The sequence below is a fragment of the Carassius auratus genome, chromosome 2, assembly GCF_003368295.1.
Source record: "Carassius auratus strain Wakin chromosome 2, ASM336829v1, whole genome shotgun sequence".
NCBI classification, from domain to species: domain Eukaryota; kingdom Metazoa; phylum Chordata; class Actinopteri; order Cypriniformes; family Cyprinidae; genus Carassius; species Carassius auratus.
The window spans coordinates 28,767,026-28,784,397 of record NC_039244.1 but is presented as its reverse complement, the minus strand read 5'-3'; the positions used below and the strand labels follow the sequence as shown (position 1 = coordinate 28,784,397).

Below are 17,372 nucleotides of genomic sequence, written 5' to 3'. Positions count from 1 at the left end.
ATTGGATGATTGGTTTTAGATTTCCTGCCTAGTAATGGAAGCCACTGCAGGAATGTATTAGCATCGCAGCACATGCTAGCATGACACGCAAAAATATACCAGCAGAGACCATGAGGAATGTGTATATGTAGCGTTGTTTCAACGCCAAAATGTTTCTTATTTCAAACAGTTTTTGAATCAATTCTAAATGTAAAGAATTGTTGTAACTCCTGATGAACCCTAAAGGTGCGGTCACTTTAAAACTTGAACTTGTTGCAAAATCTGCATTGGAAAGTCTTTTGCCCTCATTTGAAATTCCACATTTTATGGATTCTTATTGAAATTACTGGGCTATGCAGCTAAATAAATAAATGATCACTAAACATCGCCAACTGTGACTGCACCTTAAGAATGGCTCTGGGGAAACCAGAATAAAAAGAAAAAAGTTGGACTTGTTTATTAGGTTTCATTTCAAGCAAACATTAGCTTACAGACGTGAAATATGTATTGTTGTTAGCTAAAACTGTGACCATAAAAAAAAATGTTATAATTGTGTGTGTGTGTGTGTGTGTGTGTTTAACAAATAAAATGGCAGAACAATAAAATTAAAAGGAAACAGAAAATAGTTTGAAAAAAAAAAACTAATTAAAATAATAATAATTTAAAATCATTTAAAAAATAAATAAATAATGAAGAAAAAACACGCAGCATATCAGTCGATGCATAACACTGATGTATAGAAATAAATTAGACTGAACTACAGTAGACTGATGAAAAGTGAGTGTTTTGTGTTGCTATGCGGTTTTACTGTTCTCTTCAATCAGCAGAACTGTTTTTATTCATTAAATCGTCTACCAGGTATAAATGTCTGTAAAATCCAGATTTTCATATTGTTTTAGAATTTAGCTTAAGTTGTAATCTAATTCCATGATGTTCAAAGATTGTAAGCATGGTGTAAGCAAGTTACAAGACTGTAAGCATTTAGATATTAGAGAGCTGCTGTAGCTGGAGGTAGAAAACTACTCTGAGTGAGTGAGTGTGTGTGAGAGTGAATTTCCTCTGCCGTTTATCTCCAGTGTTGGTGGCAGCTGAGATTTCTGGCCTGTGATGTTTCCCCTGCAGCCATTGTTCTGCTGGGGGGCGGGACCCTCACGATGACGGACAGCTCGGCTGATCGGCCTCGACTTCCTGCTCAGACCCAGACCGCTCGTGCTGTTTGACTTATACCTTTCTTATCACTCCTGACACACACACACACACACACACACACACACACACACAGGGAGGAGAGGAAGGAAAAGGGAACTACTACTTGTCTCAAAGAACTGTTTGAGAAGTCTAAGCAAATGAGGCAGAAACATGTGCGACTTAGTTTGACCAGTTACTCTTACAGTCAATACAAGAACATATGCTGAAAAAATACTAAATAGATAGATAGATAGATAGATAGATAGATAGATAGATAGATAGATAGATAGATAGATAGATAGATAGATAGATAGATAGATAGATAGATAGATAGATAGATAGATAGATAGATAGATAGATAGTATTTTGTATTAGTGGAGCAGTATATAAATGTGTTAGTTATTACATTGTTATTACTATTTAACCACATGTAATAAACGTATGTGAAATATTATATGATTTTTATTTGATATTGTTATAGTTTCATTATACAAATAAGAACTTAGTAACATTGTTTTACCATTTGTACTTACTACAGGGTTAGGGTTAGGGTTTGGTTTGGGGTTAGTTGCTTGTAATAATGCATAATTTACTGTTATTACAGTTTGAACTGGACTAAGGTGGCAAACAACAAATAAAGACAGCATAGAAGCGCGATTGCTTTGAATAGATTGATATGTGTGTCATAACTGATACACAACTTTCCGCTTAACCTCTCAGATCTAAAGCTGCATTAGTGTTATTGGTTTATTAATTTGCACAAATCTCTTGACTGATCATGGCATGACTTCTTGAAAGAAAGAAAGCACTGAGATTTTGCTTTATTAGCTATAACTTCTGAAACACTGATCACCTGAAACTATTTCTTTGTTACTCAATGTTGAATTCAGAGTTTGGAACTAAATGAATTGTATTATTTTGGTCAGTAAACTCTTGTGACCAAATGTCTGTGGCGTTCGGAGTGTTTCTGTGTTTGGGTGTACAGGAGGGAGAGGGTGAGATCACACTTTCTTCAGCAGCCGCTGGTTCCCTGTTTGGGCACGACAAGACACAAGATTCTGGCTGATGATAAGATAAGTATGTTTCAGCAGAGGAAATGCCTATCTGATGGGATTTTCACTTCTTATTTTGAATGGAAGGAAAAGACAGCAGAGAAGGTTTACTTTGGCAGCCTTGTAAACAACTAAGAAACAAAAAAAAATGTATACTTTCTTTGGAACAGCGACTGCTAAACTATAGTTGCTGAAGGACCTCGGTGTTGTTCAGCTAAATTGTTCTTGATTTCTTGTTTGTTTTTGTGCAATGTGTTTAAATAAATCCAATATTTTGGATGAATTGGTTTCTGTGCACAAGTGATTGTGTGAAATCTTCATCTAAATGCAACATTTTCAGTTGCATTGTATATTTATCAGTTCAAGATATCATTGCACATTGGCTTGATTGCAAAAGAAACAACAACAACAACAACAAAAAACATCAGTTTGATTTTGTTTACTACTTCAAAAGGGTAGCTTTCTGTGGTTTGGCATCTTTATGATTCTTTAAAACGGCTAATTCCTTCATTTTTAGATAATGGACTGAAGAACAGGAAAGGAGAGAGTGATGCACGGTTGTGAAATGACAGTTTTTGGGTGTGGAAGAAATAATTAACAGTCAGATCTTCCACTCTTCCCTCTCTTTTCCTTTCTTTCCTCTCAGTGTTTCCCCCTTCTCCTTGTTTGTGAAGGTTGTCTTCTTGAGGGGCGTGACCTCTGACCCTTGTCCGTTGCTCACATGATCACGGTGAAGCCTCTTGATTGGATGATGCCAGTCTTCATGAAATGAGGTGAGGAAACTTTTGCTAAGTCTTGGCCTTGAGGCTGGTTGTTCCTGTGTGGGTTGATCTGAGCCGTGCCAGCCAGAGTACAGCCAAAAAAGGCAGCTGAAAGTATTTCCTATGTATTTCACTTTGACATGACTTTATCTGGTTTCTTTGGTATTTATTTAACTTGCGTCATTCCAGTTCGTGCACACACAAAAATAGATTGTGTTCAATGCAGGTTTGTTTAAGAACACTTTAAAATAGTTCAAGGGACTTCTCAGGAAGTTAGTTGTTTTAAAATATATACTGTTATTTAAATTAATAAAAAATAAACAAACATTTGATACAATGTACGTTTAATCCTATGCCTAAACATGCACTGAAAAACAGCACATTTATTTAATAGATGTTTATTAAAATAGTGGAGATTAGATTTAGATTTTTGACCAGCTTATTAAAAGCACAGTATAAGTAATAAGATAAAACTTTACAATAAAGATTGTTTGGTTTTTTGTTTGTTTGTTTTTTTTAACATTAGTTAACATGCACCAACAATGAACAATACTTCATTAATTGTAGTTAATTTCTACATTTACTAATACTTTTTCAAGATCAAAGTTAATAACATTAACTAACATGAATACATATTATACATTAAAAACTAAGCTTATATATTGTTCATTATTGGTTAATGTTAAAGCATTAACTAATTTTAACCAATTAGACATAATATAGTATTAATAATACAACATGCAAAATGCACGAGATGTTAACTGAATTTTGGATCTGTTGGATCAGACGCTGGAGGAGCTGTGCAATGCCAGAAGATAATCAGACAGCTCCTCTGTAGAGCACTTCTCAAGGCAAGATGTGCTGTTTATTTTTCTTGGCGGTGGAAGCGCTTTGGCAGTGTGGTGTCGAGGACCACTCCAGTCACTTTAAACGCTGCAGGTCAAGGGTCAGAGTGCTTAAAGTGTAGCAATTGTGCTCTATGACAGAGGCATAATTGTATGATAGTCAACCTTCGATTGTGAAAGCGATAACCAAAATAGCAGAGAAAACAAATGGATTTTAAAACATGCACGCTCGCAGAAGAACATGAACTTTGCTTGTCCTAACAGGCCGTGATGTATGCGACTCCCTAGTATGGATGAGCTAGTGTACTGTACTTCTAGCAGGAGCATCATTATTCATGATATTACTTTCACTTTGAGGTTATTAGGTTTTCAAACATTTCAAAACCTACTACAGCCCATTTCACGTCCACTTCATTTGACTCGCACCCCCCTCCCTCCCATCCTGACATGGTCCCAAAAGCGTTAGGTCATTATTAAAATTGCGCATCAATTAAGATAAGGAAAAATGACTTTCTCTGTCTGGTCTTTGAAGTCGGTGGTTTTCCCCTACGCTGCTGTTTCAGAGCAGACGCTTGGCATTGGCTTTGATCTTGTAGTCAGGAGGAGAGGTTTTTTCTGTGTATGATGAAACTTACCTTCAGAAACTCTCTGACATGAAGACAACATCTCGTGGATTAATGCCGTTGTGAGAATCCTGCTAGGGTTTTCTGTTAGTGTGGGCGTCACATGATCCCAGCAGTATTTGGGAGACTAACACAGTTCAGTTCAGCAGTTTCTGTATCTGTCAACCAATGTCATTTTCGACTATAAGTCTTTTTGACAATCAGTTTTGTCACAGATTAGTTTATGGATCATTGTGCTATTAATTTTGAAACCTAGGATTACTGGAAAGTGACAAAATTATATTAGATTGTTTCCCAACATTTCAAAGTCAAATTTGGAGGCAAATAACAAGCATGTTAAACTTTATTACGATTGTTTGTTTTGTGGCAGTTTGAATGATACCCACTGCAACGGGTGTGTGTTCACAGTGTGTGTGTGTGTGTGTGTGTGTGTGTGTGTGTGTGTGTGTGTGTGTGTGTGTGTGTGTGTGTGTGTGTGTGTGTGTGTGTGTGTGTGTGCACGTTGGATGGGTTGAATGCAAAGCATGATTTCTGAGTATGGGTCACCACTTGGTTGTATGTCACTTCACTTCACTAATATGCCACATAAACTTAACCTATCCAATACTATTAAACCATGGCTTTTATTCTTATTTTTGAGCTCTTTTATTGAGTTTTGTGACTCATGTTTCATCAGACTCTTATCTGACCACTCTGCAGCCATGTGCCTTGCTTTACCGGGTGTGCAACTGAGCAAGTTTACTACATTAGAAAAGCCATACTAATGGAGCTAGTTATTTTATGCAAACATCAAAATGTATTAGAATGCAAATCATGCACCATGGTAAAAAGTCTTCTGAGAACACAATGTAGTATTGTGCAAGCAACAGCATGAAATTATGTATTAATTAATCAATAATCTGCCCCAAAAATCACACGAATGAATGTTGTTGGTGTTTTACTGAAGCTGATGTTCATTTCAGCTTAAAACGGCAGTGCATACTTTAGATAGAGGCATGTTTTTCCTGGCTATACGTCATTATCTATGTTGGAGTGCATTAAGAAAAAGTGGGATAAAGATAAAATGCTTTGTTAAAAATGTGTTGTGTGTGTGTGTGTGTGTGTGTGTTGCACAAGACAATTACCAACAGGACTTCCCTTTCAAAAGCTGACCTCTAGTAAAGTCGCCGTACTTGACACGCTGCTCAAGAGGACAAAAAAAAATAAATGTAAGACTAGTCTGCAAATTTTGTCAGCTTTGTATGTGTGCATGATTGTGGTCTGTCCAGGGTCAAGGCCAGCTCTTAACAACAAGCATGAATTTTAATAGAGAAGCCAAAAATGAGGGCATTTATTTCACACTTGTCTTTAATGGAACCATGAAACAAAAACAAAACTAAAAACTAAAAAAAATTAGTTTCAATCTAGCCAAAGTATCACACACACAATGACTTTAATGTTTTGACATGATGTCTTCCACACTCGGACAAGAAAAGGAAACCAAACTTAATGGTAGCATGTAAACAAGAACTCTACCTAACCAGGTCAATTAAATGAGCTGTTGACAGGGTCTTTCTGAACTCTGTGTGTGTGTGTGTGTGTGTGTGTGTGTGTGTGTGTGCGTGTGTGTGTGTGTGTGTGTGTGTGTGTGTGTGTGTGTGTGTGTGTGTGTGTGGGTGTGTGTGTGGGTGTGTGTGTGTGTGTGTGTGCTTTTGAGTTCTGGGGAGTTCAGAGAGCAAAAAAGAAGGACAAAGAGAAACATGGACATTTGCCATACCTCACTAACATCATTGAGGGACTATCAAGTGTCCATTTCGGCTTTTGACCATGGCCATTGGCATATTACTGCATTTCTCTTAGATTTTGCCTTCTGTCTTACCTGTAACTTAAGCCATTATTTTGTGCAGTACACATTCCTGGAGACATTATAAAAAGTATAATTTTAGTGCACTCTGCCAAAAGTTTCAATTGAACAGATTTAATTTAGGCATTTCTCCTGGACCCCCACCGTGTGTGTGTGTAAGAGCACTTTCAGTGAGGTCAGTTGAATTTGATCAAACTGGACATGTTTGGTTTGTCTGAGGTTACTGCTGTGGCCCAAAACTGGATCCACATGATGGTGATTGTCTCTGGTCATAATTCCTAATGAATTATCTGAAACATACATTTGTGCACATGACATTTTTAGGATTGATATTCTGACACTTTTGATGAAGTCATACACACGCTGTCCTCTGATTGGTCATGTGCAGTTAGAGACATTTTTCAGAACTCTTCTAAAGAAGACCTGTGTGAGATTACTGTATTTTTTTTTCTTTTTCTGTCTTGTTTGTTTTGTTCGTATTTGAAGGAGACACATCTGAGAACCAGAAGACGTCAGAGAAGTCTTCAGCAAACGTCAGATTTCTTGTTTAGTAGTTGTGGAAATGAGCAGAACTGTCAGTGTATTCTCTATGGGAGTTGAGCGATGGGCTCCAGCAGGGATTGTGGGATTGACAGCGGAGCAAATTGAGCTGTAAAAGCAATGAAAATCCTGAACTTTAAGCAAATGAGAGCCAATCGCCTAAAGATGTAACCTGTGACATCTGTCATGAGCATTTCATAATCTGCTGGATTTAGTACTTAAATCACATTGGTATAATTTAAAAGTGTACTTAAGTATGTTAAGAAACATATTTGCACTCTTTAAGTACACTTTGGTGACCTTGCATTTATGCATTTGGCAGATGATTTTATTCCACAGGTACACATTTCTGTTATTATTAGTAGTATTATTTTTTTAAATCCCCTGAAAATTGAACCCATAACCTTGTTGATGTTACCATACTCTTCTGTCTAAGGTACAGTAAAGCTGTAATTACAAAAATGTGTAACGAAATATACTTTTAAGGTTTGAAGTACACTACAAGCACACACTTCTTTTTCGTGGGTAGCTCATTAACTTTCCTAATACACATTCCTGGTCATATTGTGCATGATTCAACTGTGCATGAAATTCTAAAGTAAAGAGTGTTTGTCTGTGAGCTTTCATTAAGATGGCATATCATTTGCTCCGCCTCCAAAAACTCTGATTTCCTATTTCAGATGACTTTGCCAAGCCATTTTATTTTTCAACCTTTCCATGCAATTCCCTGTCATATGTAGATCTGATCAGGTTCAATTCTTCATTTTTTTCTCATTGAATATCCTTTTTCAGTTGGAAATGCATAGAATTAGTGAAGCTAAATGGGTTGCGAACGCATATTGACTTTAACTCTGACTGTGTGTGTGTGTGTGTGTGTGTGTGTGTGTGCGTGTGTGTGTGTGTGTGTGTGTGTGTGAGACACTTGAGGAGTTAAATCCTGGTTTCCTGGTATTCTGGACACAGGCACAGATCACAATCAGAGTGGAAACATGAAATAATCTTGAGCAGAGAAAACCCCTGTACAGATATCCCTGGACAGAGGAAACCCTCGCTTCTGTTTGTCATCTGTAGCATCTGTAAAATCTGCTGTGGTCACTATCCTGTTTAGTGAGTATTAGCACGTTTAATTTCCAGAGGTCGGTTTCATTACCTCACACACAGCAGCACTGATGCATAGTTTTAACTACACACTTTTTTTAAAGAGAATTATTTCTAAAACATGGTGTGCTTTCACTTTCAGTATGTTTCTGTACCTTAAATCCCAAAGAAGGCCAGCAGTTGGTGTTAGGCAAAAATGATGTATGTACAAATGGTGTAAAAGAAGTAAAATGACTATCAGTATGTGTCACTGGTACTCTGCCAGATGAGTTTAGGTCAAACCTGTCCATCAAAACATTTCCCAGCATTTTATACCAGTACAACCACACATGCACACATAACCCACATGCTACTGACACATTTATTGGAGAAGGGTTTTTAACTAAAAATAATTAAATAAAAATAAAAAAATAAGAAAGAAATCCCTATTGTATGCCTTTTCCCAAGATCTCTGCACCTGTATATACAATGTGTTTCAAAGCAGAAGAAGAGATCCAGGCTCAGATTTCCTGCATGTTTATACTGATCCTGTTCACAAAAAACAGATCCTAGAACCCTTGAAGAGAACTGGTGAACATCTGCCCTGGACTGCATGTAAACATCTCAGAGACCTGATTATTATCAATCCCCATATAATACATTATTTATGAGCATATGAAGAGAAACCTCACCCTAGCACTTGTTTTTAAAGATGATGAGGTTTAGGAAATATGATCCTGTATACAGTAGGTCTTTAATGTACTAGTGAAAACATAACAAGGAAAACAGCAATATAATCATGTCGGGAATATCTATATTTACAGTGTCTAATTAGTGTGCTTGTTTTCAGTTGTATTAACAGGCAGGCGATAATAAAGCCATGTGTGAGCATTACCATGCAGTGACCTGTACATATATAATATTATAAATAAATAATAAATGCATGTTGTTGTTATTTGGTAGAAGCATTAGGCCTATTATATAAATGTCACACCATTTAATTGTACCCTGTGTGTTTATAACCACTCGATTTGTATGCCATTAATTAATGTATGACACGTTATTTGGAGTATTAGTTTCTTATGTAAAATTAATTAATTAATTAATGTAAAAAGGTAAAAGACACACGTGTCTCGTGACAAGAAATTAGATGAAAATAAATTAAATTTTGAATGGAGTGCAGTGCTGAAACAGAAAACCAAAAGGCATTTGGATATTATTATATATAAACCTTAAAAATCGTTTCAAATTGATTATCACTTAAAATGTGAATTTTTTGTCTTTTGTCTATAACTTTATTTATTAGTGGCATTAATTATAAATCATAAATGCATATTTAATTTTTAATAGCGTAGATATAGCATAATTAAAAATAAATAAATGAACCTTATAACGACGGACCTACTTTTTATCCTAGTGATTTAATACAGTAGCTAGCTGTAGAGTTTGATATCAAATTATGCTGCACGGGGGGAAAAGCACTCATTCGTTATTAACTCAGTCGAGTCATCATGGGACACATGGATTATTTGTTTTTAGTTATTAGAAGCTTAGTTACTTTAAACCGTATTAATCGGACGGGCCTAAAGCTTTCAGATATAATACCAACATTTACTGAATGTTCATTTCGATATTCACATTCTTTTCTACTTTGAAATTTAATTAAGAGGTGCACAAAATAGACAGTGACTTTGTGACCCGAGGAAAAAAGCGCGGGTTCACGTGCAGGTTTCATTCATCAAGACTCTCACAAATGATCACGTGTTCCCTCTCTGGCTGAGGTAATTAAAATAGGAAAGGGCAGCCAAGACTTCAGGAGGGAAAATCTGATCGTAAATTTAAATTGGAGACAAAAATCTTCTATGTCAAAGGAGCAGAATCGAGGTATTCAGGTAAAAGCGGCTATAATTAGTGCACGAGGCGAGGTGGGCAGGGGTCTGGACTCAAGCGAGTCTGTGTGGAGCTGCGCGTGCTCGTGCTCGTGCTCGTGCAGGGGGCTCGGGTTAGCCAAGGGTCGGTGGGCTCGGCATGTTCCCTTAAGTCTGAAATCACACTGGTGCCTTTATTCACGAAAGAGCGCTTTCCAAACGCGCAGGAGCCCGTGATGGGCATGTTATTAGAGATGCCAAGAAACTGCGTCTGGCTTCATTCGATTGGTTAATTGTTGAAGCTCTCAGTGTTGTTCAGTAGGTCGACCGATATCTGGAAAAGCGGTCTACATTTAAACATTTGGTCTAAAATCAGCGTGCAGTAAAAATGTTTCTTTCAGTTGTTGCTTTTTAATTAAATTAAGTGGAAACCTGTTGTCGATTCGACTTTGATTCTGTGACCCGAACTGCTGAACCCGCGTCCCACAAGCTTCATCCGCGGGGAAGCCATTTATTCAGCTTAAATAGAAAAATCGTGGGTTTCGAAGCACGCTGAAAAGGAGGCTACAGGGTGGGATATTTTTTCAGGACAAGTCTTTGAGCCTTTAACTGGCAGTTTGACTGTCAGACAGAGCCCGAGTCTATGTGGACTCCTAATTGAAAGCAGATGGCGTTTGAGGTTTGGCTCTGTGCAGCAACCGTGAGACTGAGACTCTGCTCTTTTCCACTCAGCCTCAGCTCTCAGTCAAGCATACAGGTGCACGGTGTGTTTCTCTCTCACCTCAACCCTTCTGTCCTCACTCAACCGGGAACGGACACGTCTATACCGACGCAGACTGATCCAGAATCGGGGTTTGGTTTGAGCGCGTGACCTGAGCGATGCAAAAGAATTGCATATTTGTGGACGAGCGTTCAGTGTTGAGCGGATGGTTAGGTTGCTTAGCATTCATGCTAACGTTGCATTAGACTAAAAGATACTAAATAATAAAGCATATTATAATTTGACGTTACACAATGTTGTTGTGATGTCGGTGTTAATTATACTGGTTTGTAATTTCAAAAACATAAGAAAACACGAGACAGGAAAAAAATAAATAAATAAATAATCCGCTGCATTTTCTGCATTTACGATGTTTCATGTATTACAGGGTGTGTATGTTCAAAACACTATATTAATAATCTTACCGTTTTGTATCCGCAACATAATTTGTTCGTTTAATAAAATTTTGCTAACCCATCCTCAAACAATAAGAAAATCAACTGATCAGAAGATCTTTGGTTTGCTTTTCAATGTAGTTGAAAAAAACAATACTGAAATATGAACACATGTGATTATATAATAACATATTTGTAACATATATATAGTGGCTAAAAGTATCAGCATTCTCCTGTAGCAAAAAAAATAAAAATAAATAATGCTTTATTCAGAATTCATCTCAAATCCCCTGTTTTTATTCTATTTTTTATGCACTAGTCTCTGATAAATCACACATTGAAATGCGCAGACCGAAAGCGCCAGCAGCTCATCAGGATCTTGACACTGAAACGGATATATAGCTAAACACAACGTAATATTCTTCATCTGTGCAATAACGAACATAGATGTAAAATAAATATAGTTCAGTAGGTAAACAGTTTAATGGGTCGGCTTCTTGATTCTGCTGGAGAGAAAGATCCTGGCGCTTCGTGACTGATTCAAGATCATTCATGAGCTTTTTAATCTTTAATCATTTTAATAATTTCATTTACATACGTAGCCTATTAGAAGTCTACATGGACATACCTAGTCCAGAAATTGAGATGTCGCCATGTTACTCGTGTAATACGGTTTGTTTTCATTTCATTTGTTTGGTGTTCTTCTGTTGTGGGATTTGGAGAGATAATGTCTTATCTGTTATGTCAAGTAAAATGGTCATAAAATCGACTTGCTCGTTGATATTGTTCTCCGAAATTGCAATTGGGATGTTTTGACATCAAAGCAATGCTGAAGATAATTACTCTTAACTTCTGGTCCAAATCCGTGTGGGGTACGCGTGCATCTAGCGGAAGCATTGGCAGGTGGAGAACCGAATAAATATTTTATTTAATAATAATAATAATAATAATAATAATAATAATAAAAATATCCATTGATGTATAAATTAATACCAAACAAAATGTCCGGACCACCTAAATATCTGGATACAGGAAAACACGCATAACATTTGAGCTAAAAAAAAATTACAAAGAAAAACAAGTGCTTGAAACACTTCAAATCCATTGTCTATGTGTATTGAATATTTTTAACATTTTAAAATTGCATTTTAGCACGGAATATTAAACAGAAACATTTTACATAAATTGTTGCACATATTATTTTTAAAAATGTATATTTGGTGTATGCTTTTATTACCAGCCGCTTTTATGTTGCTGAAAATATGCTTTGTTAATATTTAAATAGCCTAACTTTTAATCTGCTTTGAACAAATGACGAATAGCGTTTCAGTTAATTATTTGAACTTTATAATCAGAAGACGATTGTTAAATCAAGATTTTCTGCGTTACATGCAGTCTATTATTCCTGCGTAAAACAGTTATGGATATTCGTTTCAACCTCATAAAACACTGCAACCTCCGCCTGGCGCAGGACTCAGGGTCTCTCTCAATCCAAGAGCTCGTGCGGGATTACAGCATGGAGCAGTTCTCTTCACCTGTCCTGTCCTGTCCTGTCCTGTCCGCTCGTGAGGGAGGGAGGGAGCTCCAAATCATGCAGATTTAAGAGTACACAGTTCTTCTGCGGTGTTGTTGATGGTGCTATTGACCCCCGTCCCCTTCTGCCTTTTCCGTCTCATGAAAAATGATTCCTGCGCACTGATTGAATTTTATTCCTTCCTGACCTGGCCCGTTCTGTGAGGGCGCCATCAATCTTGGGCTTAACACGACGTTTGTTTATTACTCGGGGAAGGCTCTAATGACTTTTATGAGCATGATTACAACTTTTTTTGTGGGAAGAGAATGCGCCGTGGAAGGCCAAAATTCATTGTGACCATATGCACATGCGCAGCAAAAAATATGTATAAGCTGTAACGTGATTTGTGAGTGTCACGTTTCATATATGAACGCTTACTGATACTGAAACGTATTTTTATTATTATTATTTTTATTATCATTTTTATTAATCAGCGTACATCATGCGTATTATTATTGCCGTCAAATATAATAATAATAAAAATTATAAAATGGTCCAAAAATTGGTTATGAATATTTATGTTAATCTCTAGAAAGTATGCATATGTAGTGTGACTACTATTTTAAAGTAACATTTTAAACAAACGGAGTATGGGCACATTTAGCGCATGCCAACCCGAGGGAACGAGGCAAGTCCGAGACGTTTTGTTGACGCACGCTTGTTAATTGTCCGATTAATTAACCGGTGTAATCACTACCAACTGCTCATGCAATACAAATAAATGTGAGGCAACGAGAACACGTGTGCGTTTGCCCTCGAGGCCTTTGGGCCTGTAACTGGGCCGCAGACTAAAATAAATACATAAAAAATTATTTTGTCCATAAAAAATAATGATAATAATAACAAATATAGGCTGCACAAACTTAAGTATCAGCGAGCTTTCATACACTGAAAATTGGTAACATCTAAATTAACTTAAGTCAAAAATATCACTATCTCTGAATCAACCTAAATACATTAATTTATACCAATACAATTACATTTTATGGGTTCAGTCAGATAGAAATAGATCTTTAAGTTAACAATTGCAGGTCATTAGCTACTTTTTAGAGAGAATACGCATTTAAAGAATACGCCTTTCTTCTTCTTTTTTTATTATTATTATAAATTGTTGGGAAAATTTGATAATTTAAAAGCCTCTAAATGTTCGTGGCATCACATCTCAATAAAAATTAAGAAGATTAAAATAAAAGATTATTACTCGCGCATTCCCAAATCGCATTTCTGAGTTAAACATACTTAGTGACATGTTTCTTTAACCTGACTGGTGGACGTTCAAATAAACGTCAGAAAATTTACATTAATATAACCTGCATCTTTTATTATTATTGTTATTATTATTATTATTATTATTATTATTATTATTATTATGATTATTATTATTATTATATACAGGAATTGGTTTACTCTAAAAGCCTTTTCTGAGGACGCTCCTCTTATTTATGTGAAGCCCAGATGCTTTGCCTTCTAGAAGTCCTGCTGAATCCTCTGGTGGTGATTGGAGTATCTTTGGCATGTCTGGTATGATATTAACCAAGCTATGCGCTAGTAAACACGTGCACACTGAACACAAGTGGTGAATTACAATGACCAAACTCGGGTCACGATGGTGACAGATGTCCAGGTCTGCGTGTGGAGTTGCGTAAGAACACATTATAACAGAACACGTCACCTCACAGCAATTAAAATATAAGTTGCATGGCAATATTTATTTTATTACTACCAGTGCTACTGCTCTGTAAAAACAAAACCAGCAGCCGTATTTAACGAGCTTTGCCTCGTCTAAACCTTCAGAATTATTATTATTATTAAATCACATTAAATAATAAATTAACTAAATGAGATGATACTAAATTAACCACATTTTAACATACTTAAATAAGCATTTTTAATAGTTACTACTACAGATAATAACAACAACAATAATAATACAAATAATGGTAATTGTGATAAGAATAATAAGATTAGAATCCCGCTTTACTTAATTGCGGGCCTTATATTCTTGAGAATCTCAATTGAATTTCAATCACGTGATATTTCTTATTTGATATTCAATATATCTATTTAGTATAAACAAAATAAGCGTAAAATGTTGCTATATTTTGCAAAACAAAGTTATGTTATGAGTAATAATAAAATCACTAAAACCTAGAAGCTAACATTTAAATACAAAAAGAAACGGATGAATGCATGTTTAGTATTGCACGGTTCCATAAAATGCTGAAAAGGGCCTGTGATTATTTTCATATTAATCCGCGTGCATGATCAGAGCATTTTTATTCGTTTCTTTGTGCATTTTAGGACGAACGTCTGTATCAAGAAACGTTCAACTGTGCCACAGCAAAGCCGAATAATTTGGACCCTCTTATTTGGATCATTCATGCAGGTAATTGTCATTTTCTCTAGCTTATTGTGCTCTAAATGCATTATTTCTCTATATTAACACACAGTTGTGTTCTGACAGGGCTCTAAGAAATCAGGCGTAGCCTACTTTTAACTCAAATAGCATGGCAATTTATTTAACAAACAATGCAGTTCCTTCAGAATACTTTTTCAACAAAAGGAGATAATTTGAAAGAATATGGCGTTATACATGTTCCGTTCCTTGTTATAGTGGAACACTTGGACTATTAATGCAGTTCAATTTAGAAACACTTTTTGGTGTTTGGTCCATAATATCCGGCTACACTTTAGAAATAAATTACTATATGCAATTTACACGTAATAACAAGTCCATAAACGTCTGCTGCACGTCAGCACAGCCCAGCATATAGCTCACAAAAACCAAGAAGACTTACGTGTTATTCGAAGTAACACTGTCCTTAACAAACCAAGATCTAGTTCGGTTTCTGTTCAGTCCAGCACGGGGTAGAGTCGGTAATTATCAACGTGTCTCAGTATCAAGAAAAGGCTAAATCAACAACAACAAAACGAAGAAGAAGAAGAAGAACAAAAAATACTTGTTTGGTCAAAACTTGCTGCAGTCGTACACAAAAGCCCCTGGCGTGCGGTATATGGGCTGACTCGGGGGAAACGACATCTGACAGCTGTTATTCCCGTTCACCGGTGAATTATTCAGACCGATTCTCTGCGACTCGAACATCTCCCGGACCGAATGGAAGTTCTGCTGCTGCGCGGGGTACGTGGCGCCCAGATGACCGATGTCTCCGGCCTGGTTTAGGTACCATGACGCGAGGCGCCCTTGGTGCGCGTGGTGGCCCTCCTGAGGATTCCCGTGGCTTAAAGACGACGTGGTGGTCGTGATCGAGTAATCGGGCAGAGTTTCGTCCACGGTGGTAGTGGCGGCCAAGTGGCCCGAGCGATCCCCGCCCGCGTACAAGCTCATGGCCTGCATGTTGCAGTGGTAGGTGGCGTTGGAGGTAGTCGAGATAGAGTTCTGGCTGCAGGGCGAGCTGTACACGGACGTCTGATTGGGCGAATAGTTCAGGGACAACGTGGGGGTGATACCTGTCCGTGAGGGCGCCACGAGAGACGGGGTGAGCTCGCCGGAGCTCTGAGGCGAGCCGCGGAGGGAGGTCATGATGTTATCCACGCTGAAGCCCTGCGCCGGGGCCTGGCCCTGGTGGTGATGCTGCTGTTCCCCGGCGCTGTCCAGGCTGAGAGAGCGGGTGGACGGGATGCTGTGCGGGCTACCGCTCGATATACTGCTGCTGCTGCTGCTGTCGGGGCTCTCGATCTTGGGAACGGTTCTTAGCGAGGGCGAAACGGCCTGCGGAGGCGTGGACGAGCCGTTCTCGGTTTTAATGTCCTGAACGCGCACGGGCTGCGAGCCCGGCACCGACTGCTCCTGGTCACGGCCCGTCTGCTGCTGCTGCTGGCGGGAAGGCGCTTCCTTGACAGTTCGCTCTTCTTTATCCTTTGAGGCGTCCTTCTTTTTAAAACGCCGTCGTCGGCGCAAAAAGCTGCCGTTCTCAAACATATTATACGAGTCCGGGTCGAGTGACCAGTAGCTGCCTTTACCGGGTTTTTTGTCATCGCGGGGCACTTTGACAAAGCACTCGTTCAGGGACAGATTGTGTCTGATACTGTTCTGCCAGCCCTGCTTGTTGTCCCTGTAAAAGGGGAAGCGCTCCATTATGAACTGATAGATACCGTTTAGGGTCACCTTCTTGTCCGGGGAGTTCTGGATGGCCATGGTGATGAGCGCGATGTAACTGTACGGCGGTTTCACCATGTCCTTGGGCTGCGGCTGTGGTGTGTACGGTCCGTACGCCCTCGCCATGCTGGCAGGGTACTGCTCATGGGCCGCGTGAGAGTACATGCTCATGGGGGCTGGCATCCCGGTGTACCCCCCTCCGGCGGCGGCCCGGTAATAACTTTGGTCGCTGCTGATGTACGGCACGACTCCCAGAGAGTTGGGACTGGAGACGGAATAGCGCGCCTGCATGACTTCTCTCCAAACGGCGCTGGCGAACAACAGAAGTCAAGAAGTCTGAAGCAATCCACAAGTCCTCTTCTGAAACCGGGAATGCAGTCCAACCGAAAGTCCACGTACTGCCACCGTATTTATAAAATATGACTATTGGATCGGTCTCGCGTACTGGGCACCTACGTCTGTCGGAGCGCGCATTGAAAAACTTCTGAACGCCAAGCATCGGTCACTACATAATGCTTTTGCGCACTTCCAATTCTTTCCCCCTTTTGCTGCCAGTAAGACTCCTCCCAATAACATCTAAGCTGTCCAATGGGAGGTCGGGCTGTGAAAGCGAGCGGCCACACACAAGGTTGAAGAAAACGAGAGGTGTTGGGACGTCCCAGCCCACCCTAGCCAAACACACACTTCTCCAGACCCTCTCCTCAAACTAGCCAGCGCCGATACACACCAGATTGAAAATACGTTAATGATT

At 38.6% G+C, this 17,372-nt stretch overlaps 1 protein-coding gene across 1 annotated transcript; it reads right to left on the bottom strand.

The window, feature by feature from the left end:
* Positions 1 to 14,995: 14,995 nt before the first annotated feature.
* On the bottom strand, positions 14,996 to 17,146 carry LOC113039610 (forkhead box C1-A-like). Its single transcript, XM_026197558.1, has one exon. The coding sequence runs from the start codon at positions 16,910 to 16,912 to the stop codon at positions 15,473 to 15,475; it is 1,440 nt and encodes a 479-aa protein (XP_026053343.1). The 5' UTR covers positions 16,913 to 17,146; the 3' UTR covers positions 14,996 to 15,472.
* Between the last annotated feature and the right edge of the window lie 226 nt (positions 17,147 to 17,372).